This window comes from Ochotona curzoniae, unplaced genomic scaffold (assembly GCF_017591425.1).
Source record: "Ochotona curzoniae isolate NIBS_2020 unplaced genomic scaffold, NIBS_Ocur_1.0 patch151, whole genome shotgun sequence".
Taxonomy (NCBI): domain Eukaryota; kingdom Metazoa; phylum Chordata; class Mammalia; order Lagomorpha; family Ochotonidae; genus Ochotona; species Ochotona curzoniae.
This window is the reverse complement of record NW_024466697.1, coordinates 17,754-42,700: the sequence shown is the minus strand read 5'-3', so window position 1 is coordinate 42,700 and position 24,947 is coordinate 17,754. Positions and strand designations below refer to the sequence as shown.

Sequence of the window (24,947 nt, the reverse complement as noted above, 5' to 3'; positions counted from 1 at the left end):
GCCGACTTCACATACTCTTTTTGAGCTTCAAACTTGGCTGGAACTGGCCTCCGGCAGAGAATCATGTTTTTAGGTAAAACACTACCCAGACAGAGCTGTAGGCCACCAAACAGATGGAGGCAAGCTGGACCCTGGGCTCTAGTCAGACTGAGAGCACTGGACATAGACACAACAGTTACAGGAGGCACCTGGAGCAGTTTCAATCTTCCCCTCTCAGTGCTTCTGCCTCCACCGCCCAGACAATGTTGGGTACAGAAGATGATACAGCAATTGGGGGGTGCACGGACTCATCTGTGAGGAGCTGAGGTGGTTGGGAGCTGGGCCCTGGAGGCTGGAGCGGAGGCCACCTTTACCTGGGAGTAGACGACGGAACAGTCCTAGAAGAAGGATGCAAGGGAATGAGGCCAGAGCTGCAGCCCACAGCGGGAGACCTGGTAGGGCAGGGGACTCACCTTGTTCCTGAGCAGTGTGGGTGCAGGGGATGCTGTGAAAAGAAGGAAAGTGCTCAACTGTTGTGGCTTCTAGGAGCTGCCATGTCCCTGTGCTGCTAGACCCCTGCCCTCTTCAGTTGGCCGTTCCTCCTGGTCTTCTCCCTGTCCTGCAATTGCCTTGTCCTACGCTGCCCAGCCCTCACAGCACTGACCAGCCCACCCCACAGGGACTCTTAAAAACAGAGATATGTATGTTTCATCTCATCAGCTGTATCATCACAGATTCATCTATATAATGGAGAGGGATGTGGCCACATCCACAGTTACCTCAGCCTGGGCCCCGTGCCAACTTTGCCACCTCTGGGGCCTAAGTCACTAAACATTGCCTGCCTCTTGTCACATCTACGTGGCAGGAAAAATAATGTCATCTGCCTGCAGCATTAATGTAAAGTTATCTGGGTTTACACATATGTATGTGTGTTTGTGATTGTGTATGCATGATTTTGTACCATCTACAGGTGTTGAGCAACTTCTATGTACCAGGAAGTGTTCTGGGTGCTAAAGTGTTCTGGGTAATAAATTACTATATGATACAGTATACAGCATTGTTCTCTTTCTCTCTCTCTCTCTCTCTCTCTCCACACGCACACACACACACGGAGAGAGAGAAAAAGAAAAAGAGAGAGAGACAGAAAAAATTAGAGGGGAGAGAGGCATACTCCACTACAGGTGCACTTCTAAGGGGGTGGATATAAATATATATGTCATGTGTTTATTTATTCAAGTACTTAGAACTGTACCAGACACCTAAGAGTTTCTCAACACATGATACAGAGTGTGTGTGTGTGAGAGAGAGGCTTCTTTCTCTACTGTGTAAGGACATTGAAAGGGGGAATCTTTATGCAAACCAGAAGATGGACCTTGACAAGAAGTTTACTGTGCCAGCACTTTTATCTGGAATTTCTAGCAACTAGAACTATGAGAAACAAGTTTGCTCTTTTAAGCTAACTGGTCCATGCTGTTATAGCAGTCCAAACTGACTAAGACTATGGGGAATAATAGCCCCATTCCATTTGCAAGTGGGAACATTGCAGCTCTGAGAGTCTATTGTTTTACTCAGGCACAGGTACTTAGAGCACTGGCTGTGGGTTTTGTTATGTAGCTTATGCTGAAGCCACCTGTACAGAATGAAGAGTGCACTGGTGCATGGTGGGCTTGGAATGAACAGCACAGGCACATCCCCCTGCCCCCGATGACTCAGTGTGAAAGGCACCATTGGGCCTTGTTGACCCAGATGCTGTGTATGTAACTGAGCTACATACACAGCATCAGCTTGTCCAAGTTGATGGTTGATCAGAAAAGACCCTCTTCATTCTTACCTGTGGGCTTGGCTTCCCCTGGGATTCTTTTTACTTCTGAGTAAACCACATCTCTTCCTCTAGGATTGACTTGAAAAAAAGTTGAAGTTTTAGAGGATGTTAAGATTCTTGCCTCATATTTTACTTCCTTTCTTTTCCCCAAAGCTTATTCTCTGAAAGGACTAGAACCCTCCAGACTTCTGCACAATCCCCTTACATCTCCTGTCCAAATCTACACCCCCTGCTGCCCCTGCCAAAATGGAAGGTTTGCAGTCCTCACCATTGCTGTACACTGGTTGCAGCTCTATCCAGGCTGGTACATTGTGGTAAGTGGGCTCTTGGGGGTCTGAATCTGACGGGCTCCTGTGCAACACAGAAATATCAATGTTTCCGAGAATCTTGATTCAGTAGCTGCAAAAATCCCTGGCAGTCACTGAGTTTTTCACACGGACAATTGCCAAACTGGGAAACAAACAAGTGAGTAACAAATGGTTTGTGCATTTTGCATTAGAAATCATGACAAAGGAATATTATCTGTATTGCCAGATTTTTATGGCTATCTAGTATGTAACAAAAACTGTTACTATGCTTATAATGTCACTGCTTGTTCTATTGTATACCTGCTTTATAGTGGAAGAATGGAGATTCTGCAAGGTGAAATGATTTACTGAGGTCATGCAGCCAGCTGGGAGGACCTGGCACTAAAGTCTTTATTCTCAAAGCTGTCAACGTCCCAGAGAAATCAGTCAACAGGCTCTGAGAAGCTCTGGATATCTTAGGTATTATTACCATGAGCTTGCCCAGGAGTAGCTTGTGAGCCATAGTGTGGCTCATAAAGGTGGCCTTCAAGATCCAGAATGGTGGCCTCCTCTTCATAGGCATCACAATTGGATGGCAGAGTGCCCTCTCTGGATGACCAGGAATTTGACCCCCCCCCCTTCCTGGTTTTCATCCCAAGAAATGTTAATTGGATTCACAATGTTTGCAGTTTTCCAGGCTGAGCAAACTAAATCATCTCAAGATATGGATGGGTTTTGTGGTCAAATTGGTCAACTAAGGCAGGCATGGTACAAACCTGTGCAGTGAATAAATGAAAAGCAACTAACACTTGACAGAAGAAAAGAAGGCCCCTGCACTTTTGATGGTGGGTGAAATTCCATGTTGTTTCCTTGAGGTCCCCCAAGGGCAGAGACAACAGGAAGTAGAGGCAGTCCACCCAGCCACATGTGCAGAAGCTGTGCTCTTGGTGATAACTGGTCCAGTTCCATTTCATGAACCACCCAGGAGCACAGCTTTCATCTTACCTGGAGGAGTTAGAGGAAGGCTTTCCCTCTGCAAAGAAAAGCAAATGAGCATTAGATTCATGAAAGGAAACCCTTACCGGGGGCCTGGCTCATATGAGTCACACCTGGAAACTGCCTGAAGAATGAAGTCTGAATCTTTCTTTCCTAGCTTCAAGAGAGATAATTGATCTGGCAAAACTACTCTAATTATACCTGCCCTCCAAAAGATATAACTATAATGTGGAAGGGGAGACCACATCCCATAATCCTTCAACCTCAAATTTTAAAAGACAATGATTGATGGATGGAAGCAGCAAAATAGACTTGAATAACTATACAAATATCATACATTAAAAATTGATAAGTTGCCCAATCCCATTTGTTCTCTGTTTTCACTTGAGTCTTTCCCTCCTTTTTATTATTTGGGAATCTCTGGGGGTCAAAGGGAGACAACACTGCAGTTTGTAAGGTTAGATAAAGTGCATGTTTTCAAGCCATCTTCCACTTAAAGGGCAGTTTTGAATGCTTGCATTCCATAAGCATGTGTTATAGGGCACCCAGAGGGAAAGGGGTGAGAATAGGGGAAGGGAGAGGAGGAGAATTGAGAAGAAAAGAGCGTGGGTTCAAGGAGCGACGCACCTGCTTTTCTTGAGAGCCAGCAGTAGAGTAGCACTGCACCTGCAGCAAGACCTGCCATGAACAGTGCCCCGGTGACTGCTGTGGCAACTGGACCGCTTCTGTTCTCAGTCAGCCCTGAGGGGAAGACCAGGCACATGAGCAAGAGAGAGAGGCATGAACAGCCTCTGCCACCAACACTGATGCCTAGACCCGAGAGAGAAGAGGACTCTTGGTGGCCAGGACTCCTGGGACTGAGTAGGTGTTGGTGTGGCCCCTATCTGTGCCTGGGCATGGCTGATGGGCAGGATGGGCTGCGGCCAGTGAAGAGGCAGTTAGCTGATGACCTCTGCCTTCAGGAGTGTTCTTTATCCTTGTCCTCCTTCCCACATGCTGTCACTTGGAGATCCAGCAACTTTGTGTATCTGACCCTGTGGGTATCGTGTGGAATTCCAGAATGACCTTGGAGGAACTATTTGTCCACATCTGTAACCTGGACATAAGAAACTTACCTGAGACGAAGAGTGTCACCACCTCACTGCATTTGGTTTCCACGTGATTGTCGGCCTCACAGGAGTAGTTTCCAGAATGTTCTGAGGTCAGGGAGAAGTTGAATGATGTTCCTCCTCCAGAGGGTGCTGAGTGGTTCCCCAGGATGACATTCTCGTGATAAAATCGGTACAGGATTGGGGGCGAGCCTATGAGGGCCTCACAGTATAGCTGCACTATGTCCCCCACCACAGCCTGGGCCCCAAAGACTCGCAAGGTGAGGACAGGGCGAGACACTGGAACTGAAGAAGAGGAAAAATCCACCATATGTTTTTATTCCTAACATATTCATAAAGAAAAAGATACATTATAAGCAAGTGGAAAGAGATCTCAGTCTTGAATACTAGACTGAAACACAAATGATAGACAAAACTAATCATGTTTGTCTATAAATAGCTGTCAAGGTGCAGAAAATGCTCAATAGAAACTGTAAAAAGCATTGAAATCACTAAAAACTTCAAATAGCTAATAAATATACAGAAACAAGTCTTATCTTTAGTGTTAAGGGAATATGTACAAATAACAACATCCATAATATGCTATTCTTTTCCCATTTATCAGATTGACAAAGTTCAAATAGGTTCATATTACTCATGAGATTGTAGATTATCAGGCATCTTGCTCTAAGTGGGAATGCAAATTTAACACACTGTGCTGAATAGCAATTTTGCAGTATACCAAATTAATTATGCACAAAAGCTTTGACTCACTAAGTCTACTTCTCAGTTCATCTCCTTTAAATATAGTGTGGAATATGCCAAGACAATTGTAAAAGGATTTCTATTGCAGACTTTGGAAAAAATAAGTAAAAAACTAAAGGCAGGCCTGGCATGGTAGCCTAGTGGCTAAAGTCCTTGCTTTCTTTGCACACACCAGGATTCCATATGGGCATTGATTCTAATCCTGGCAGCTCTGCTTCCCATCCAGTTCCCTGCTTGTGGCCTGGGAAAGGAGTTGAAGATGGCCCAAAGCCTTGGGATTCTGCACCCGCATGGGAGACCCAAAAGAAGCACCTGGTTTCAGATTGGCTCAGCTCTGATCATTGTGACCACTTGGGGAGTGAATCAGTGGATGGAAGATCTTCCTCTTTGTCGTTCCTCCTCTCTGTATGTCTTTCTTCCCAATATAAATAAAAGAAAATCCTAAAAAACTAGAGGCAACCTAGTGGACGAGGTAATGAATTGGGAAAGCTATCCAACTTATACTTTTAAACTAAAGGCAAGAAACAGTTTTAACAGAAAACTACAAGCTATATAGTGTAATTTTGAATATGCAAAAATGTGTCAACAGGTAAAAAGGGTATGGCAATAGATAAAATCAGGACTATCTTTTATATTTTCTAAGGATTTATTTTATTTATTTAAATGGCAGAGGGAGAAAGAAAGACAGAGGAGGGGGAGGATGGAAAGAGGGATATATCTTTCTTTAACTGGGTCCTTCCCCAGATGTTCACAACAGCATAGACTAGATCAAGCCAAATCCATCTAGGTTTCCCATGTGGACAGGGGTTGAAGTGTTTGGACCATCTTCTTTTGCTTTCACAGGTGCATTACCAGGGAGCTGAGTTCAAAGTGGAGTAATCAGGACTTGAAATAACACTTGGATGTGGGGTGCCAGCATGGCAAGCAGCTGCTTAATACACTGTACCACAGCACTGGCACTTATACCTTTATCTTTACATTGTCCCATTTATATCATTCAAAATTTTATCAAAACTACTTATTTATGTATTCTTTCAGAATAATATCTTACTAAAAACTAAAAGGTTTTGTTAAAATATGGACATGAAAGATGAAAGATGAAGGAATTTTGTAGTCTAGATTAACACTGAGACTGGATAGGGCCATTTTTCAACCTGGATTTCCCATTATGCCTGTAAGCTATGACTTCATTCTTCATATTTCATGTTTCCTCTCCTGAAAACTGGGTATCCTCACAGGCATATCTTCATGGTTACTGCAGCATTGCATGTCAAGCCTGAAGCACACTGCTTACCATGTGATGAGGGCTCAGTGAATGTTAATGATAATGTTGTTAGGAAAGATGGTAATGAAACATCTGCTGCTTTCCGTGACCCCTGCTGTAGTTCCAGAACTCAGGCACCACTCACCCAGGCTACACAGGAAGACTTCAGCTATGATTGCAGCAGCATTAGAAACAATAGACATTTTAACTAAGAAATCATAGAAATATTGTTATAAGGAGAAGGGAGCAACACTTGGTCACTGACACATGCTTCAATGGGGGACTCTTAAGAAGTAGGTATGGAACGCATGTAACAATAAGTTCCTGGAACTCTTAGAGGAAAACTGTTTGAGGCAGACGCTGTTGATGGAGAGGAGAACCATGATTTGGTCGCGTGGGAAAAATCTGATCAGAAATCAAGTCACCTCTGGGTGTGAAAGGGATGGTCACCCTGGCTACTTAGGAGAGATTCTGGTTCCTGGGCTAGCATTGCTGATTGAACTTGCTCATTGAACTGGCCCGGGGAAATTAGGACTAGGAGTCCATGTCTTCCTGATGCTTAGAGTGTTTCCCAATATCTCGCATCTCTGGGATGTATCTCAGGAACAGGGATAGTAAGTTCTTCCTTTGCACATTTCCTTCATATTCAGTGTATGCAAATCACAGAATTCTAAGGCAGGGTGACCGACACTGTGGCATAGCATGTCAGCAGCAGATCAGCACCAACAGCCTGCACCACCAGATCCTATATGGGAAGTAATTTGAGTCCTGGCTGTCCCATTTCTGATCCAGCTCCCTGCTAATGCACCTGGGAAGGCAAATAATGATGTCTTAAGTGCCTTGGCTCCTATCACTCACAAGGGAGGCTCTGAAGAAGTTGCTGATCCTGGCCTTGATCTGGCCCATTTTTTTAAAATCATTATGGTCATTTAGGAAATAAACCAATAGCAGGCAGATCTCTCTCTGTCTCTCTCTCACTCACTGTGTCCTCTTTCTCTTGTTATAACTTGGGTTTTCAAATAAATAGCTCTTTTTAAAAAACAATTCTACAGCAAGGGAAGACTGTGATCTCCATTTTGTCTTATTTATCTAGTGTGTGTGAGAAAATTTTAGTTAATTTAGGACAAGATGCTTGGCCAAAGTCATACTGCTTGTTCTTAATAGCGTGGTGTAGCACCTTCTCTAAGCAAGTGTTTGGAGTTTTTGTTTTATTTAGGGCCTTCTAAAAATAGAAGCAAAACTCATTTTCTGTTGGTTATTACACTTCAAGGCAAGAGAACAAAAGACAGCTTTGAGAATAAGATTTCTATTCCATTACATCCTGCTCTAGATTTCTCTAGCCTGGAAACTTGATTCCTTGCTTTAAGATATTTCAGCATTTCCCCTGGAAGGCTAGACACACAGCCGCTAATTATATGGGATGTTGCAGAAATACAAGGAATATTAACTCTACGGTAATAAAAGAAGCTCAACAGAAGCTTATTGGAAGTCAATGAGAAGAAATTAGACGAGGAATGTTGTCATCTTTTAGAAGTTTCTGGTTTCCTTTCAGTATCACAATGTCAGATCAGAAAATAGTCTAGGGTAAGCATTTGGAGTGCCTAAGTTTAAATTCTGATTCTGCTTTCCAGTGCAGCTTCCCGTTGAGGCACATCCTGCAGGCAGCAGGCGATGACTCAGGTACCTGAGTCCCTGCCACCCATGTGGGAGATGCTGGCTGAGTTCCAGTCTGCCAGCTTCAGCCTGGCCTAGCCCCTAGCTATTATGAATATTTGGGGAAGGGGAGTAAAATAGCAGATGGCACATCCTTGTGTGTTTCTCTGCCTTTTAAATAATAAAAAGGAGATAGTTTATGGTCTAAAAACACCATTACATTTTGTGTTTTTTTTTTATTGATTACATTGCATTATGTGACACAGTTTTATAGGCACTGGGATTCCGCCCCCTCCTCCCCCCGCCAAGCCCTCCCCACATGGTGGATTCCTCCACCTTGTTGCATTACCACAGTTCAGATTCAGTTGAGATTCTTTCATTACAAGCATTTACCAAGCATAAAGTCCAGCATCTTATTGTTCAGATAAGTTCAACGATTTCTTGGAGAGACCATCTCTGGTCTGAAGGTAGAGCCAGCAGAGTATCATCCCAATCAATTAAAAGCCCTGATATAACATCAGTAACAATTTATAACATTATGGAATTAATTGACATGGTATTGAATAACCAATATGTTAAAAAGAAAAAAGAATGCAAGTTCTGAACCATATCCTGTGACTTCTACATTGACATTTCAATTGTTAGTTTATATACAACCAGGTTCTATATGCGTTAAAATGGCTATAGATTACTATTCGGCTGTCTCGTGTCTATTTTAATTTTAGTATTTAGCAGTTTATAGCATTGAAATATGATTTTGCTGAACCTGACTGTTTTTCAGGCAGTCTAACTCTATAACTCTAACAAGACATGTGTCAACAGTTTAGGTGAACAGTTTTAGGAGGGGTGTGCAGAGAAATCTTCAATACCCTAGTGAGGAGTAACTGATCTTTGTGTCCCACCTAGTGAGGCATGAGTGAATCCACGCTGACCGTTTCCTGTTTGATTCTAAGCTTTCCTTGTTGTTCTCTATCTATTCTAGATTGATTATTTGTTTTGAGGGGTTTCTGGAGCGATCCTGATGGTCATTGAGAGAGAGGGTGGGGACCCAAAGTTGGAACCAGGCAAAGACCAGAGAAAGCTCCCCTACCATTGCATTTTCATTGAGACTTTATACATTTAAGAAGACTAGTTGACCTGTGAGCTGGGAAAGGTTCCTTAAAGCTACCATAGGAAGGACCCAGTCTTTAAGTGCTGTTGATGGGAGGAATGTGTGGGTGCTATGCCAACATATAACCCTGAAAAACTCTATATCTCCATTTTCAGTTCTTGATTGTGCTGGTGGTGGACAGGATCAACTCACCTGTAACGCTGAGTGTCACTGTATTACTGTGCTGGGCTCCCAGTGTATTTCTGGCCTCACAGGAGTAGTTTCCAGAATGTTCTGAGGTCAGGGAGAGGTTGAGCGATGCTTCTCCTCCATAGAGGGCTGAGCTGCTCCCAAGGGTGACATTCTCGTGATAAAATTGGTACAAGATTGGAGGTGAACCTGTGAGGGTCTCACAGTGCAGTTCCATGACATCCCCCACCACAGCCTGGGCCCCAAGGATTCTCAAGGTGAGGACAGGGCGAGACACTGGAACTGAGGGAGGGAAAGCAATCATTAGATCCTTTTGCTGGAATATATTCCTGCTAATAAAAGTCATTTCAAGCAGGGAACATGCTTTTTCACAGTCTTTAAGACTCTTCTGACATTATTCATAACTCGGGAGTAACTTCATCAGCTTTCAGAAAACAAAACATACATCTAATACTACACATACTTGGAGCACTGGGAAATGCAAACTCAAGTATGTTTGACAGATCTGAAAATGAAGATTACACTGAAACCTGGATGTGTCAGAAGTCAAAGAAGAACTGAGGAATGTGAGAAATTAGTGAATAGAACTTGAGGAATACGAGACTGGCAGCTTAAATGTAACCAGGGAGGCAATTCAGAAGTGAAGCCCACTACAGAACAAGTACTGATGAATCTGTTTGCTTATTGTGCTCATTCATTGAACAGTAATAAGGTAGTAAGTAGGTTGTGAGACCCTGATGGAGATTCAATGGAGATAAAGCTGTAGTCTTTGCTCTCATAGAGCTCAGAACCTAAAAGGGATGACAGGGCAGCAATTAAACAGGAATACAAACATGCAACTCAAGTGTCAGTAACTGATAAAAAAAAAGAACAGGGTGCTATGGAATGTACGACATTGGTACTTAATCTAGCATATACTAGTTGGAAGGAGCATCCTCATAAAGTGACATTTGAAAATAACCACATGAAGGAAGATCTGGTATATGTAAGAGTTCTGAACTGGGAAGAAGCTGGCCGTGATGAACTACTGAAAGAGGGTGGCAGCATCACTCGAAGAGTCTGAATTGGGTCACAAAACAGGAGGCTGGACACTGGGTGGAGATTCATTAGCTGTGCTGGAGATTCTGACCTTTCATGGAGCAACACAAAGTCTATAAATCTACCATACAGGGGTGTGAGGTGACCCAATGCTTTTGTTTAAAAACCTTCTGATCTTATTGTGTAAAATGACCCTAACTGAGACAGAAGTGAGTAGTTAAGTACAATTGTGTTAATTATAAATAATGTTAGATTTGACCTGGATAGCAGTGGTAGAAATAGATTCACAAAATGTTTACGAAATAACAAACTAGACTTAGACTGACCATGAGGAGAGAAATGTTACAGAAGACTCCTAGGTTTCTGCTTTGTGCTCTCGAGGCATGAACAGAGGTGCCTTCGCAAAAAGAGGATGAGGCAAGCGTCAGTTTTAGAGATGCCCAGGCCGATGTGCTTTTGAGATATTTGAGTGCAGGTGAGGTGTTTGCAGGTGCTCAGATGAGAGGTCTCATTTAGAGACAGAAGTGTAGAAGTCACAATTTACAGATGTGCAGAACATTTATGGATAGCATTCTGAGGATCTCCAAGAAAAGAGAGGATAAAGGGCACAGCCCTTAGTTCTTGAACATAGTAGTGCTTAAAAGTTATAACAGAAGAGGTTAGGAAAAATAAGACTGAGAAAAAGTGGCCAGAGGGAAGAACTGCAAGAGGAGAAGTTTGCTAAAATTAAGGAAGAGAGTGTTCTGAGAAGGAAGAAATGCTTACTTACAGCATGTGAGATTTTAAAAAGATGAAATAAGACAAGTTGTGAAAACAAGACTGTTGGATTTAAAGCCACGGAGGTTTTGTGTAGCCTATTTAAGAACTGTTTTGAGAGTGAGGGAATAGAGCAGACTTGGGAAGCTGTTTCTGAAAGTTTAGCTATGGTGGAGTCTAGGGTGGAGGCATAAGTGGGATTTGGTAAAGCAGTTTTCTTAGATGTGGAAGCACTGCAGCATGTCAATGCTGAAAGAAAGTAGTAGACAAAGAGAGGTGTTGGAGGTCAGAGGAGTTAAAGGATAGCAAGAGTTTATGAGAATACATGAAAAGTGGAATCTAGGGGTCAGATGGAGGTGCTCACTACGTGTGGGGGCAGAAAAAGTCCTCCATCCACACCTTAGGAAGACAAGAGTTGAATTAATTTATGAATACAGAGAAAGACTTCAGTTTGGTGGTAGGAGTTGAGGGTGACATTGGATTAGAGAGGATGTAGAGGTGGTAACAAACTGGAATTTCCATAGATACATGAATAATGGTGATAGAAGGAGTTAAAACAAGAAGGATGGGAGACTGCTCAGATAGCAGGTGCTTAAAGCTCATTTTGGAGATGGAATGGTGTGTATGTGTATGTGGGAGAGGTGACTGATACAGAGAAGAAGATAGGGCAAGGTGCTGAGTGATTCATAGTGATGCCAGAATGTCTGGTAGAGAGGAAGATACTAAAGCCTCCATTGAGCGTGGACACGGCCGGGAGTTCAGCTGACAAGGACAAACGGGAAATGAGGATATTGCTGAATGGACAGGAACATGTAAGAATCATCTGCTGGTGAGGTTCCTCAGAGGGACTCTAAGCTACTCTGGGACAAGGGCAGGAGAAGCTAGAGAGAAATCTGTGAGCCAAAAAGAGAATGTGCTTGCATTTTTAATGACTGATATAAAACTGTGACCACATGTCTTCTGAGGTGAGACACAGTGACCTTCATAGCTTTCTTACTGAGCACTATTGACCAGGATATAGTTTGTATTTTGAAAATTGTATTCTTTGTTGGAGGAGTTTTGGTCATGGTGGAAAAAGAGTGTTGCCATAAAGAAAAATTCATGGAGAGAAGCAAAGGTGCAAGTTTCTGAACATGTAGAATTTGAAGCTTGCAGATAGAAGTCACATAGGCAGAAGTCATGTCATAACATCATATATCAAATTGTAAAGGAAACAGAGCTCCAATGCTGCCTGTTGGGGAAGGTGGAGGAGATAACGCATCCCTTGAGCTGATAGTCGCAAGAATCCCCTCACCTGTAACAGTGAATGACATGGTGTCACTGTGCTCGGTTGCTATATAATTGTTAGCCTTGCAGGAGTAGTTTCCAGAATGTTCTGCAGACAGGGAGAGGTTGAAGGATGCTCCTCCTCCCGTGGGAGCTGAGTGGTTCCCCAGTAAAACATCTTCATGATAAAATTCATACAGGATTGGGGGAGACCCTCCAGAGGCATTACAGTGCAGCTCCAGCACGTCCCCCACTACAGCCGGCATTCTGGGAGCCCTGAGAGTGAGGACTGGGCGAGACACTGGAACTGAGGGAGCAAAGAGTTAACTGACATGAGTTTCTTTTTTATAAAATAGCTCCTCATTTACACATGCACACACACAATCAAATGATACAGAATTATGCAAAGTAAACATATATGAAGGTCTATACTTTTCAGCGATGTCTTGAGTATTTGGTAAAACTATCTAGATCTTTTCTAAGTATAAATACACTCACTCACATGAACACAGAATTAACTCACATACGGGCAATATAATACACACTGGAATACAATCTACTTTTTCCCTTAGCAAAACATTGTGGTTATTTTCTATGTCATTACTTAAAATCTCTATGACTCACTTAAAAATAATTTTTATCCAGGTCTAATTTTTAAAGATTTATTTATTTTTTTGTTGGAACTGCAGATTTACAGAGAGAAAAAGTGATAGAAAGATCTTCCATCCACTGGTTCTAGCCAATTGGCTGTAACGGAAGTAGTTGAGCCTTTCTGAAGCCAGGGGCCAGGAGCTTCTGCAGGAGCTCCCAGGCAGGTGTGGTGTCCCAAGGCCTTGGGCTATCTTCTACTGCCTTCCCATGCCATAAGCAGAAAGGTGGATGGGAAGTGGAGTAGCTGAACACAAACCAGTGCTTATATGGGGTCCCAGCATTTGAAGGTGCAGGATTAGCCAGTTGAACCATTGCATCAGAGCCTTCAGGTCTAATTTTCATAAACTGAAATTTCTTAAAATTACAACTTGATAACTTTGAATTTTTTTATAATCACAAAATATTTCACTGCAGGGATTTGCCATGAAAACATTCAAGCAAGTCTTTAATAATGAGACTATTGCTATTTTTCAAGGTTTGGATAATGTTGCTTTGAAAACAACTCTACATTTGTACATGAATTGCTTAGGATAAATTCTCAGAAATGGGATTTCTAGGAGAAGTGAATATTTTAAATAAATATATGTAATACCAGAATGATTGGATCAATTTATGCTTATACTAATATTATATATGAGAATTTCTGTTTTCTCATTTTCTTTAATGATTTATTGTCTTTTTGCAGTTTCAATGTCTACAGTTGTCCCATTTGCACAATTCACTTATTTTGTCCTGTGTAATCCTACACATTGCCAGTGGGATGTCCATGAAACTTTGGTAATTTATTCATGATGGGTTACTGTCAATAAAGTATTAGTAACTGATTTATAACATGGAAGAATTGAAATCTGTTCATTTAAAAAAAACTGTCGGTTACTTGTTTTTTCCATTTCCCATCATCAGAACAGTAGTTATGGGAAATAGCTGTTCTTTACTTGCACTTCTCCTTCTGATCAGCTGATTTGTTTTTTCTCTGATACATTTTTTTCTTACATTTTCAGTATAACAATAGTTACTTTCTATTCTGTAACCACAATTATCATAGTTGACTAGCCAGTGTTTCAAAATCTACTTAAGTGGTTTACAACTTTTTTCTCTTAATTAAGGCCTCTTAATGATCCATATCTAGTAGATCTCCATAGTCTAATCTCCTTCTTCATGCTATAACTTACTGCCTTTCTACTTTGTATTCTGAATTATTTTCTTAAACTGATTCTTCATTCAATTAACAGTTTTCAGAGATACCCATTCCATTATTATTGCTTGAAATTTATATTTCAATTCTAAAATGATTTTTTTTTCACTTGAATTTATTAGAATTTTAAAAATCTTTTCTGAATATCTTATCTCTTCTCTGAGCACTTTAATTGCTTCTTGCACTTCACATGTGGGCCTTGCTTTCTTTAATTATATTGGAAATAGTCACAAGAATGTGAGTATTTTTTTCTTTTCCTAAAGTGATTTTTCTTCTTCCTTTTAAAACATCTTTTATTATGTCATGATTATAAAAGCCCATTACAGATGACAGAGCATAAACAGTTGTGGATTTTAAGAAATAGCAGAATTGGACCCAACATGATGGGTCAGTGGCTAAATCCTTGCCTTGCATGTGCTGGGATCCCATCTGGGCTCTGGTTTGTGTCTGGGGCGCTCCACTTCTATTCCAGTCCCTGTCTGTGGCCTGGGAAAGCAGTAGAGGATGAGCTAAAGCCTTGGGATGCTACACGCATGTGGAAGACCCAGAAGAAGCTCCTGGTTCCTGACTTTGCATCAACTCAACCCTGGCCATTGTGGCCACTTGGGGAGTGGACCAGCTGATAGAAGATCTTTTCTTTTTGTCTTTCTTCTTCTTTGTAAATCTGCCTTTCCAATAAAAATAATAAAAAAGAAATAGCAAAATTAAGAAAAAGAAACTAAGCTATCATAGTAGTTTTGCTATTATTAATGTGCTCAAACTTTCCAAAATGTATAGTGGAAAATATACTGCATCTGTAATAAAAATGCTATTGCTCTGTAGTAAAATTAACTTTGGGCCTTAAATCAAGAGCTCTGAACATGAGTTCAAATTCTGTGTATGTAGTAGTGAAAATCTGGACAAAACACAGTAAAGTAGGCTTAAATTTGTTTTCTAATTTATGAAATAAGTAGATTGGTAAATACTCCTATTTTATCCTACATAACAATGTTGTATATGCTTTTTATATTTACTTTTAAATATTAAGAACTAGAAATTTTTAATACTTTGCCATATTCATCTCATAAGTAGATATGCATGTATGCATGAAAGTACTAACTTTTTCTTGAAAACAGGATGCTAATGTTACAAGTGTGGGATTTGTGATAATGCTCATAAACTGAGGAAAGAAGGGCATACTGTCACATAGTTGGTGTAACCAAGTGAAAACAAAGTGTATAATTATCTGTATACCAAATAACATGACAACCATTCCATTTTACATATAAAAGAAAACGTGATATTTGTCTTTCTGTGTCTGGCTTATTTCAGTTATCATAAATGATCTTCAGTTCCATCCATTTTGTTACAAATGTTGAAATTTCACTGTTTATGGCTTAGTGATATTCCATCATATATATATATATATATTCTTTCATATTTTTAAAAGATCTATGTATGTATTTGAAAGTCAGAGTACAGAGAGAGAGAGGGAGGGGTGAGCAAAGAGAGGAGAGAAAGACGGAGAGGAGAGAGAGTCCATCTGCTGGTTCACTTCCAAGGTGGTTGCAAATTTCCAAGGCTGGAGCAGGCCAACATCAAGAATCAGGAGCTTCATCTGAGTCTATCATGTGGGTGGCAAGGGCCTGAGTATTTGGGCCACCTGCACTTTTTCCCAAGCCATTAGCAGGAAGTTTCATAGGAGTGGAGCATCTGGGATTCTATCCTGTGCCCTTATATGATGCTGGCATTATATCAAGGTGGCAGCTTGACCCACCATTCCACGACAGCCCCTGGAATATTCTTTGAAAAAGATATGTATATGTGTATTTTTTATAACTTAAATGCATCTATGCAAAGTCTACATTTTGAATCATTTTTGCCTACAATTTTATCCTGCAGTGAATGAAATTATACTCAGGGTCTGGTATATGCTATATAACACTGTAAGTGTGTACTTCAGTAATCTCAGGGCTGTTGTGGGTTCAAAAGGTGTATTCAGTAGAAAAACTTACCTGGAAATGATTTTAGAAAACTTCACAAGTTTTAGGAAATATTTGGACATCCAGGCTCAGGAGGGTCAGAGGATCTTTAATAAATTCAACAGAAAGATCCTCCATGAGATGTGTTGTGATCAAAATGTCAAAAGTTCAGGAGAAAGAACTATTTCTAAATATTTAGAACAGCACAGAAAAAATATTAAATTGAATGTAAGGAAATCACCATTAGACTAACATCAGACTTTTCAATGGGCGTTTAAAAATCAGGAAAATGGAACAAGGTGGTAAGCTCAAATTTCTGAAAGAAAATAACTGACAACCAAGAATGTCCACATCCTTCAATGTTATCCTTCAAAAATGAAGGAGAAATAGTCTTCTCATGCTAAGCATAAACTAAGTGAATACACCATCACAAGCTAAGCCTATCCTAAAAATGCAGAAGAAATAGTACTCTAAAACAATAGGATGATGGTCACCATTATAAAAAAAAATGTGAAAGTAAAAAACGCAGTGATACAGCAGATTCAAAAAAGAGAACAAGATTTAAATTCTATTATTGCAAAAACTGCTGAGTTTTGAATATGAACAATAAAAAAGGAGGAAAGAATACACACACAAATCAACCAGAAGGAAAAGGCCAAATTTACAGAAATTCATCTTTGCTTATTAGTAATAACTTTGAATGTTAACAAAAAATATTTTCCAGTCAAGAGATAAAGACTGGTTAAATAGATAAAAACCAAGATTCAGCAATATACCACCAACAAGACACTCATTTCAACAATACGATTCAGATGCTTTGGAAGAGCAAAAAGTAAATAAATAATAATAAAAAAAGATACACAGGTGGCGGGTGAATTGGCTCAACTGGCTGATTATCCACCTCCATGCACAGGCATCCCATATGGGCACTATTTCATATGCCAGCCACTCCAATTCCAATAAGGCCCCCTAATTAGTTACCTAGGAAAGCAGGTCAAGGCCACTGGTATGGCCCAATGCCTTGAGACCCTGCACCCACAAGGCAGACCGAGAAGAAGTTCCAGGCTCCTGGCTTTTGATCTGCTCAGCTCAGGCCATTGCTGCCATTTGTCATCATAGCCAGAGAGAGAATTTAGGTCTTCTGATGCCTGGTTACCTCAACAAGTTGAGCAACACATTTTTCATCTCTATTGACTCCCTGGGAAACTTTGTGCTGCACGTTTCTGTCTCTAAAAAGTTACTTTCTTTCATAAGTATAACTTAGCATATCTAGTGTTGTCCTTGTGACCCTCCTGTCTTGGTCATAAATTGTTTAATGGAGATTGGCAGTTGGTTTAAGAATAGCCCATTTGTGGCTGACATTGTTGTGTGGAAGGTTGAACTGCCACCTGCAACACCAGCATCTCATATCTGAGTTCAAGGTTGAGCGTTTGAGTTCCAGCTACTCCACTTTCAATCCAGCTCCCTGTTAATGCACCTGGAAAGGCAACAGAATATGGTCCAAGGGCTTGAGCCCCTACCACTCCCATGGGAGACTCAAATGCAGCTCCGGTCTTCTGGCTGCAGATTGGTCTAGCCCCAGCTCTTCTAGCTTTTGGGGAGTGAGTCAGTGCCTAGAAGATCCTCTCTCCCTCCATTGACTGTTGTTTTCTTCTTTCTCTGGCATTCAGCTTTTAAAAACAACTAACTCATTCACTAACTAACTAGATAAATTTGTCTAGAAAATATAGAAAAGTCCATGAATAAGTTTCTCAGTGGTGAGTGGAGGCTCTGAAGCTGGGCTGTTCAACTGAAGTTAGACTAGTTAGAACCGTGACTCAGGCAGTGACCCAGGCAATGGGAAAGTTGTAGCAGACACTGCAATACTGAACTTTCTTAGAGGTCTGTGTGAAGATCGAATGAGGACCTAGGCCAACAGGTAGGTATCACACTGAGAGGAGAGACAAGAGTGGGGATCAGGTTGGCTGGGGTGAAGATGGAAACTTTCTAAAGGGGTTGGCAACAGAGAGGTTGGGATTAGTGAAAATCCAGGGCGTACCGGTGATGGAGAGACTCACTGGTTCACTGTGCTGGGTACCAAGGCTGTTGGAAGCAGTGCAGTGGTAGTTTCCAGAATGATTTGCTGTTGCAGAGAAGTTGAAAGATGCTCGTTCTTCAGAGGTGATTGACTTCATCCACAAGGGGACATCCTTATGATAAAACCGGTACAGAACAGGGGGAGAGCCTCTCCTGGTTGCACAGTGAAGTGTCACAGAGTCTCCCTCGACTACCTGGGCCCGGGCTGTGCTGATGGTGAGGACAGGCTGAGAGACAGGCACTGAAGGAGAGAAAAATTAGTCAACAGTTACTTGTGCATCTTCCTGTCGGTTTCATCCCATGATCTGTGCAAATGTTTGTTTCTGTTGTCCACCTTTCCACAGGGCATCCCAGAACACCACATAGATGCCCTACAACTCTGCCTTGTCTTCCAGTCTGTTCCTTTCCTATTAGACTTCTAGTTTCTTCTCTTTCTTGGATCCCCCTTTTGCACAGATGGTGACTTCAGGTTAAGAAGTTCCTTATCTCCCTTTTACTGGACTCACCCCCTCACCCTCTCAGTTTCTTCTTGCTTCCTAAAGCCAAGGAAGAGCTTTTGCTGTGTCAAGCAAAATGAAAGAGATTATTTAAAATTAAGATTACTGGAAGCAGAACGATAGAACAATGGGGATACTAGGAGCATATTCATAGATATAGAGGTCAGAGGCAATATTTTAAATGAGAAGGATTGTGTAAAATATCTTGAAACTATAATCCTTGGCTATAAGGGTCAACAATAAGGGTGGTGGTCTGTTCAATGTCACGCATGTGACTCTTGGGGACATGCTTCTATCTGGAGTGCAGTTTCCTTCTCTCAATACCTCCCCTGTTCTCCTGAGATGCTCTTACTCATCCTCGGGTTTCAAATCATATGCACATTCTCCTGGAAAATCTCCCCATCTTCCATCTCAGATTGGGATGCCTCTTTCAGGGGCTTCTATTGCTCAGATTAGTGCTGGCTCTGTCCCTCATCTGTTCTGCCATTAGATCCCTGTATACAGGGCATATTAGCTTAGTGTGATATGTCCTTAGCCATCAGTATAGTTTGGTATACATAATCTATAAGGGCATTCTGTACTAGGTGAATGAACAAGTCATTGTGTAGAACTTCACATGTTTCTTGGTGCCTTAAACAGTGTTGTGAACATCACTGATCTTCTTGGGCCTTGGGATGTCAGGAACATGCCTGTCTATTTCTTTCATCTGATGATTCTCTGCAACATCTCCTGGTCCTTCCCTTTACACTCTTGCACATACTGTTGTAAAACAGTACGGATTCTGGCTTATCTATAGCCAGGCTTTAGTGTTTTACAAAAGAGGGAATTGAGTCAAATTTCAGGCTTAGCTAAGACTGGTTCCACTGCCAAAAGTTCAGGTCCAGATTACATTGTTTGCCTGAAATATGGCCACACAAGATGGTGCAAAACTGAGATTCAAGGCTTAACAGAGAGTGCTTTAACATAACTAACATAACTATCTGAACTGCCTTAATAGCTGTGAAGGCATTAATCCAAGCATGCAGAGATAAATGTGTCTGCTGGTGCTTGTGGTCCATTCCTTATGTGTGACTCTTTTCCATCACTGCCAAATCAATTCTTACAATACCTGAGTCAGAGGGAGATCTCTGGAGTGGTTACAGACTTTCTGTCTATCTTTATATCTCACATCACTTTGAACAGTGGCAATAATCAATGTCAGATATGACATGGATAGGGAACACCTCTGTGCACCAGGGAACTGATGATGTAGTTACTGAAATCAGTTTAATGAATACAAATCATGCAGAGCAAGAGAAAAACAGCTCCTCAGAAGTTGGGGTAAAAGGAGAGAGAAAGCTACTGTGCTGACAATCAGGGTGGGATGATTGGGCTGCAGAAGGGACAAGACATGAAGAGGCAGGGAGGTGTTTCCAAGAGCTGGCATGTTGTGAGCAGGGCATTGGCTTGGCCAGAGGAAGACACGGAAGTGCTTGGAAGGTTAGAGCACACTTCTGAAGGCCTTGGAGAGAGGGAACTGGGCCAGGAATGCATGAGTGGCAGAAATCCAAGGCTTACCTGTGACAGTGAGGCTCACTGCATTACTCCTCTGGGGCCCCAGGCCATTGTCAGCTGTGCAGTAGTAGTTTCCAGAATGCTCTGCAGTCAAAGAGATGCTGGCAGAACTTTCTTTCCAGAAAGCCTTTATCTTCTTCAGAAAAACATCTTCCCAATAAAACTGGTACACAATTGGGGAGGAACCTTTCAAACTTTTGCAGTAAAGTGTCACTGTGTCTCCCTCAAGAACCAAGTCCCTTCGAGTTCTGAGAGTCAGCTCAGGCTGAGACACTGGCACTGAAGGAAAGAAAATTAGAGAAGAGTTACTTCTGCCTCTTTCTGCCACTATCAGTCCATGGCCATTTATGCACCAAGGCATCGTGATAAGGATAAACCAAAGAGCTGATTCTGGTGTAATACAAAAGATGCTTAAAGAACAGAGAAGTAGAGTTGATTGCATATCCCCTTCCCCAGCTTCAGGTGGCCTATGATGGAGAGTGATGCCGTTGTTTTGCCTGCCTGAGGGAATTAAAGTCCATATCTTGGACTTGAAACCCGCATCAGGTTGTTTTCTATGTGACAATCTGTGATAGACAAAGCCCTAAGACATCTGCTCCTAGTTGCACACCAGCAGGCCCAGGTTTTGAACCATGCTTGGCTAGACTGCCTCCATAACTCTGCATCCAAGCTCCATTAGACAGGGACACAATACTCCTGACACTATCACTGGGAGTGATGTAGCAAAGGGACATTGGATCCTACCTGGACCCCAGGGCTGAGTCATCTGCTGAGAGACTCAGTACCTCTTTTTTGTTTGTTTGTTTGTTTTGGTTTTGTTGTTGTTGTTGTTGTTGCTCTCAAGTTCCTCCTGCTACTGACCAACCCTGTTTTTCTCTGTGCTAGTTACTCAACCTAATTGTCTGCCCAAACTCCTCTATGCCAAAGTAAGGCCAGACCTTCATTATTGCTGACTTAAAACATACAACAAGGCTGTTGTAGCCAAAATAATTTGATATTGGCATAAAAAGACACACAGACCAGTGTGTAAAATAACAGAGAATCACATTTCTATAGGCAACAGGTTTTTTAGGATGTCAGTAGGAGCACACTTTAGAGAAAGGAAAGTTTCTTCTGTCAAAGGTTTTGAGAAAACCAGATATCCATTTATAGAAAAAAGGGACCCAGATTCCCATCTATCGTATACAAGAATCAACCTATGTGGATGAAAGATTTAAGTAAGATCAAATGTCATGAATCTATTGGAAGAAAACGTGGGAAAAATTAGTCAGAACATAAGTCCTGGGGAAAACTTTCTAGATAGGAACATAAAAGCAAAATCACCAATTACAAAGGGCATTATATTGCACTGAAACGTTTCTGCACAGCAAGGGAAACAATCAACAGACTGCAGAGAAAATCTGCATTTTGGAAGGGGAAAATATTTTCAAATTCTTCATTCAAGAAAAAGTTACCTTCCAGATTATTCAGGAAACTCAGGCAACTCAACCAGAAGTAATCCAACCTGATTTTTAAAATAATGGGGATATGGCATGGATATTCATTTATTTAAATGGACAACAAATATGTGAAAAAAATGCTTAGTATAATTGACCTTCAGAGATATTCAATCAAAAATCACAATTAGATATCACTCACGTTAGAATGGCTATTACCAAAACTACAAAAGCTAATGAAGGAGCCCAGTGTGATCGCTTAGTGGCTAAAGTCCTCATCTTGAACGTGCAGGGATCTCATTTGGGCACCTTTTCTAATCACAGCAGTCCTGCTTCCAATCCAGCTCCCTGCTTGTGGTCTGGGAAAGCAGTTGTGGATGGCCCAAAGCCTTGGGACCTTGTGCCTGTGTTGGAGACTTGGAAGAAGCCTCTGACACCTGGCTTTGGATTGTCTTAGCTCCAGCCATTGTGGCCGCTCGGAGAGTGAACCATTGAAAAGAAAATCTTCCTGTCACTCCTCCTCTCTGTATATCTGCCTTTCAAATAAAAATAAATAAATCTCAAAAAAAAAAAAAAAAAGCTGGTGGAGTTGCAGAGAAAGGGGAACCCTGAAACTGTTGGTGGAAATAAAACTGCATCAAATTTCCCCCCAAACTGGAAATACATCTGTTGCATAATTTGGCTCTCTACTGGATATGTATCTAAAGAAACTGAAATCAGCAGATGAATTGAAACCTCTGCAGTCACACATTGATGGCAGCACTGTTCACAATGTTAGGATATGGAATCAACCTGTGTTCATTATCTCATGAATGGATAAAGAAACATGTTATATACACACAGTGAATTATTATTCACTCATCCATAAAGAGGAGTATAATACTGTCATTTGTATCAATTTGGATGGAACTAGAGGACATTGTTTGGGACTTTGATAAGTGTTTCTCATCTTCCTCTTTCCTTCAGGTTTCATGAACTCTTAGCTTTGGCCTCCTATCTCAAATCAAATAACAGAATTCTGGAGCACCAAAGGATCTTGCTAATTGCCTTATATGACATTCAGTATAAAACGATGACACTGAGATAAAATTTAAATGCTTTGTACAAAGCATGAAGCCCTTATCATCATAGCCAGAGAGAGAATTTAGGTCTTCTGATGCCTGGTTACCTCAACAAGTTGAGCAACACATTTTTCATCTCTATTGACTCCCTGGGAAACTTTGTGCTGCACGTTTCTGTCTCTAAAAAGTTACTTTCTTTCATAAGTATAACTTAGTATATCTAGTGTTGTCCTTGTGACCCTCCTGTCTTGGTCATAAATTGTTTAATGGAGATTGGCAGTTGGTTTAAGAATAGCCCATTTGTGGCTGACATTGTTGTGTGGAAGGTTGAACTGCCACCTGCAACACCAGCATCTCATATCTGAGTTCAAGGTTGAGCGTTTGAGTTCCAGCTACTCCACTTTCAATCCAGCTCCCTGTTAATGCACCTGGAAAGGCAACAGAATATGGTCCAAGGGCTTGAGCCCCTACCACTCCCATGGGAGACTCAAATGCAGCTCCGGTCTTCTGGCTGCAGATTGGTCTAGCCCCAGCTCTTCTAGCTTTTGGGGAGTGAGTCAGTGCCTAGAAGATCCTCTCTCCCTCCATTTGACTGTTGTTTTCTTCTTTCTCTGGCATTCAGCTTTTAAAAACAACTAACTCATTCACTAACTAACTAGATAAATTTGTCTAGAAAATATAGAAAAGTCCATGAATAAGTTTCTCAGTGGTGAGTGGAGGCTCTGAAGCTGGGCTGTTCAACTGAAGTTAGCAGAACGATAGGAAAATGGGGATACTAGGAGCATATTCATAGATATAGAGGTCAGAGGCAATATTTTAAATGAGAAGGATTGTGTAAAATATCTTGAAACTATAATCCTTGGCTATAAGGGTCAACAATAAGGTGGTGGTCTGTTCAATGTCACGCATGTGACTCTTGGGGACATGCTTCTATCTGGAGTGCAGTTTCCTTCTCTCAATACCTCCCCTGTTCTCCTGAGATGCTCTTACTCATCCTCGGGTTTCAAATCATATGCACATTCTCCTGGAAAATCTCCCCATCTTCCATCTCAGATTGGGATGCCTCTTTCAGGGGCTTCTATTGCTCAGATTAGTGCTGGCTCTGTCCCTCATCTGTACCTGCCATTAGATCCCTGTATACAGGGCATATTAGCTTAGTGTGATATGTTCTTAGCCATCAGTATAGCTTGGTATACATAATCTATAAGGGCATTCTGCACTAGGTGAATGAACAAGTCATTGTATAGAACTTCACATTTTTCTGGGTGCCTTAAACAGGGTTGTCACCATTATTGATTTTTTTGGACCTTGGGATGTCAGGAATATGGTTGTCTGTTTCTTTCATCTGATGACTCTCTTCAACATCTCCTTGCCCTTCCCTTTACACTCTTGCACGTACTGTTGTAGAAAGAATGGATTCTGGCCTGCAGAGACAAATGTCTCTGCTGGTGCTTCTAGTCCATTCCTTATGTGTGACTCTTTTCCATCACTGCCAAATCAATTCTTACAATACCTGAGTCAGAGGGAGATCTCTGGAGTGGTTACAGACTTTCTGTCTATCTTTATATCTCACATCACTTTGAACAGTGGCAATAATCAATGTCAGATATGACATGGATAGGGAACACCTCTGTGCACCAGGGAACTGATGATGTAGTTACTGAAATCAGTTTAATGAATACAAATCATGCAGAGCAAGAGAAAAACAGCTCCTCAGAAGTTGGGGTAAAAGGAGAGAGAAAGCTACTGTGCTGACAATCAGGGTGGGATGATTGGGCTGCAGAAGGGACAAGACATGAAGAGGCAGGGAGGTGTTTCCAAGAGCTGGCATGTTGTGAGCAGGGCATTGGCTTGGCCAGAGGAAGACACGGAAGTGCTTGGAAGGTTAGAGCACACTTCTGAAGGCCTTGGAGAGAGGGAACTGGGCCAGGAATGCATGAGTGGCAGAAATCCAAGGCTTACCTGTGACAGTGAGGCTCACTGCATTACTCCTCTGGGGCCCCAGGCCATTGTCAGCTGTGCAGTAGTAGTTTCCAGAATGCTCTGCAGTCAAAGAGATGCTGAGAGAACTTTCTTTCCAGAAAGTCTTTATCTTCTTCAGAAAAACATCTTCCCAATAAAACTGGTACACAATTGGGGAGGAACCTTTCAAACTTTTGCAGTAAAGTGTCACTGTGTCTCCCTCAAGAACCAAGTCCCTTCGAGTTCTGAGAGTCAGCTCAGGCTGAGACACTGGCACTGAAGGAAAGAAAATTAGAGAAGAGTTACTTCTGCCTCTTTCTGCCACTATCAGTCCATGGCC

At 41.6% G+C, this 24,947-nt stretch overlaps 1 protein-coding gene across 1 annotated transcript in view; it reads right to left on the bottom strand.

Annotated features, from left to right (window-relative positions):
* Nucleotides 1-1,810: 1,810 nt before the first annotated feature.
* The window catches only part of LOC121166502 (Fc receptor-like protein 5), a gene marked incomplete at its 3' end in the record, with an annotated part of 33,814 nt that continues 10,677 nt past the window's right edge, over nt 1,811-24,947 (bottom strand). The window contains exons 5-13 of the mRNA XM_040995667.1: nt 20,152-20,427; nt 18,060-18,338; nt 12,243-12,521; nt 9,158-9,436; nt 4,200-4,478; nt 3,710-3,825; nt 3,094-3,119; nt 2,070-2,152; nt 1,811-1,879 (exon numbers count right to left, since the gene is read on the bottom strand). Of these exons, the coding sequence (XP_040851601.1) occupies nt 1,811-1,879; nt 2,070-2,152; nt 3,094-3,119; nt 3,710-3,825; nt 4,200-4,478; nt 9,158-9,436; nt 12,243-12,521; nt 18,060-18,338; nt 20,152-20,427 (1,686 nt within the window). The remainder of the gene's footprint in view (nt 1,880-2,069; nt 2,153-3,093; nt 3,120-3,709; nt 3,826-4,199; nt 4,479-9,157; nt 9,437-12,242; nt 12,522-18,059; nt 18,339-20,151; nt 20,428-24,947) is intronic.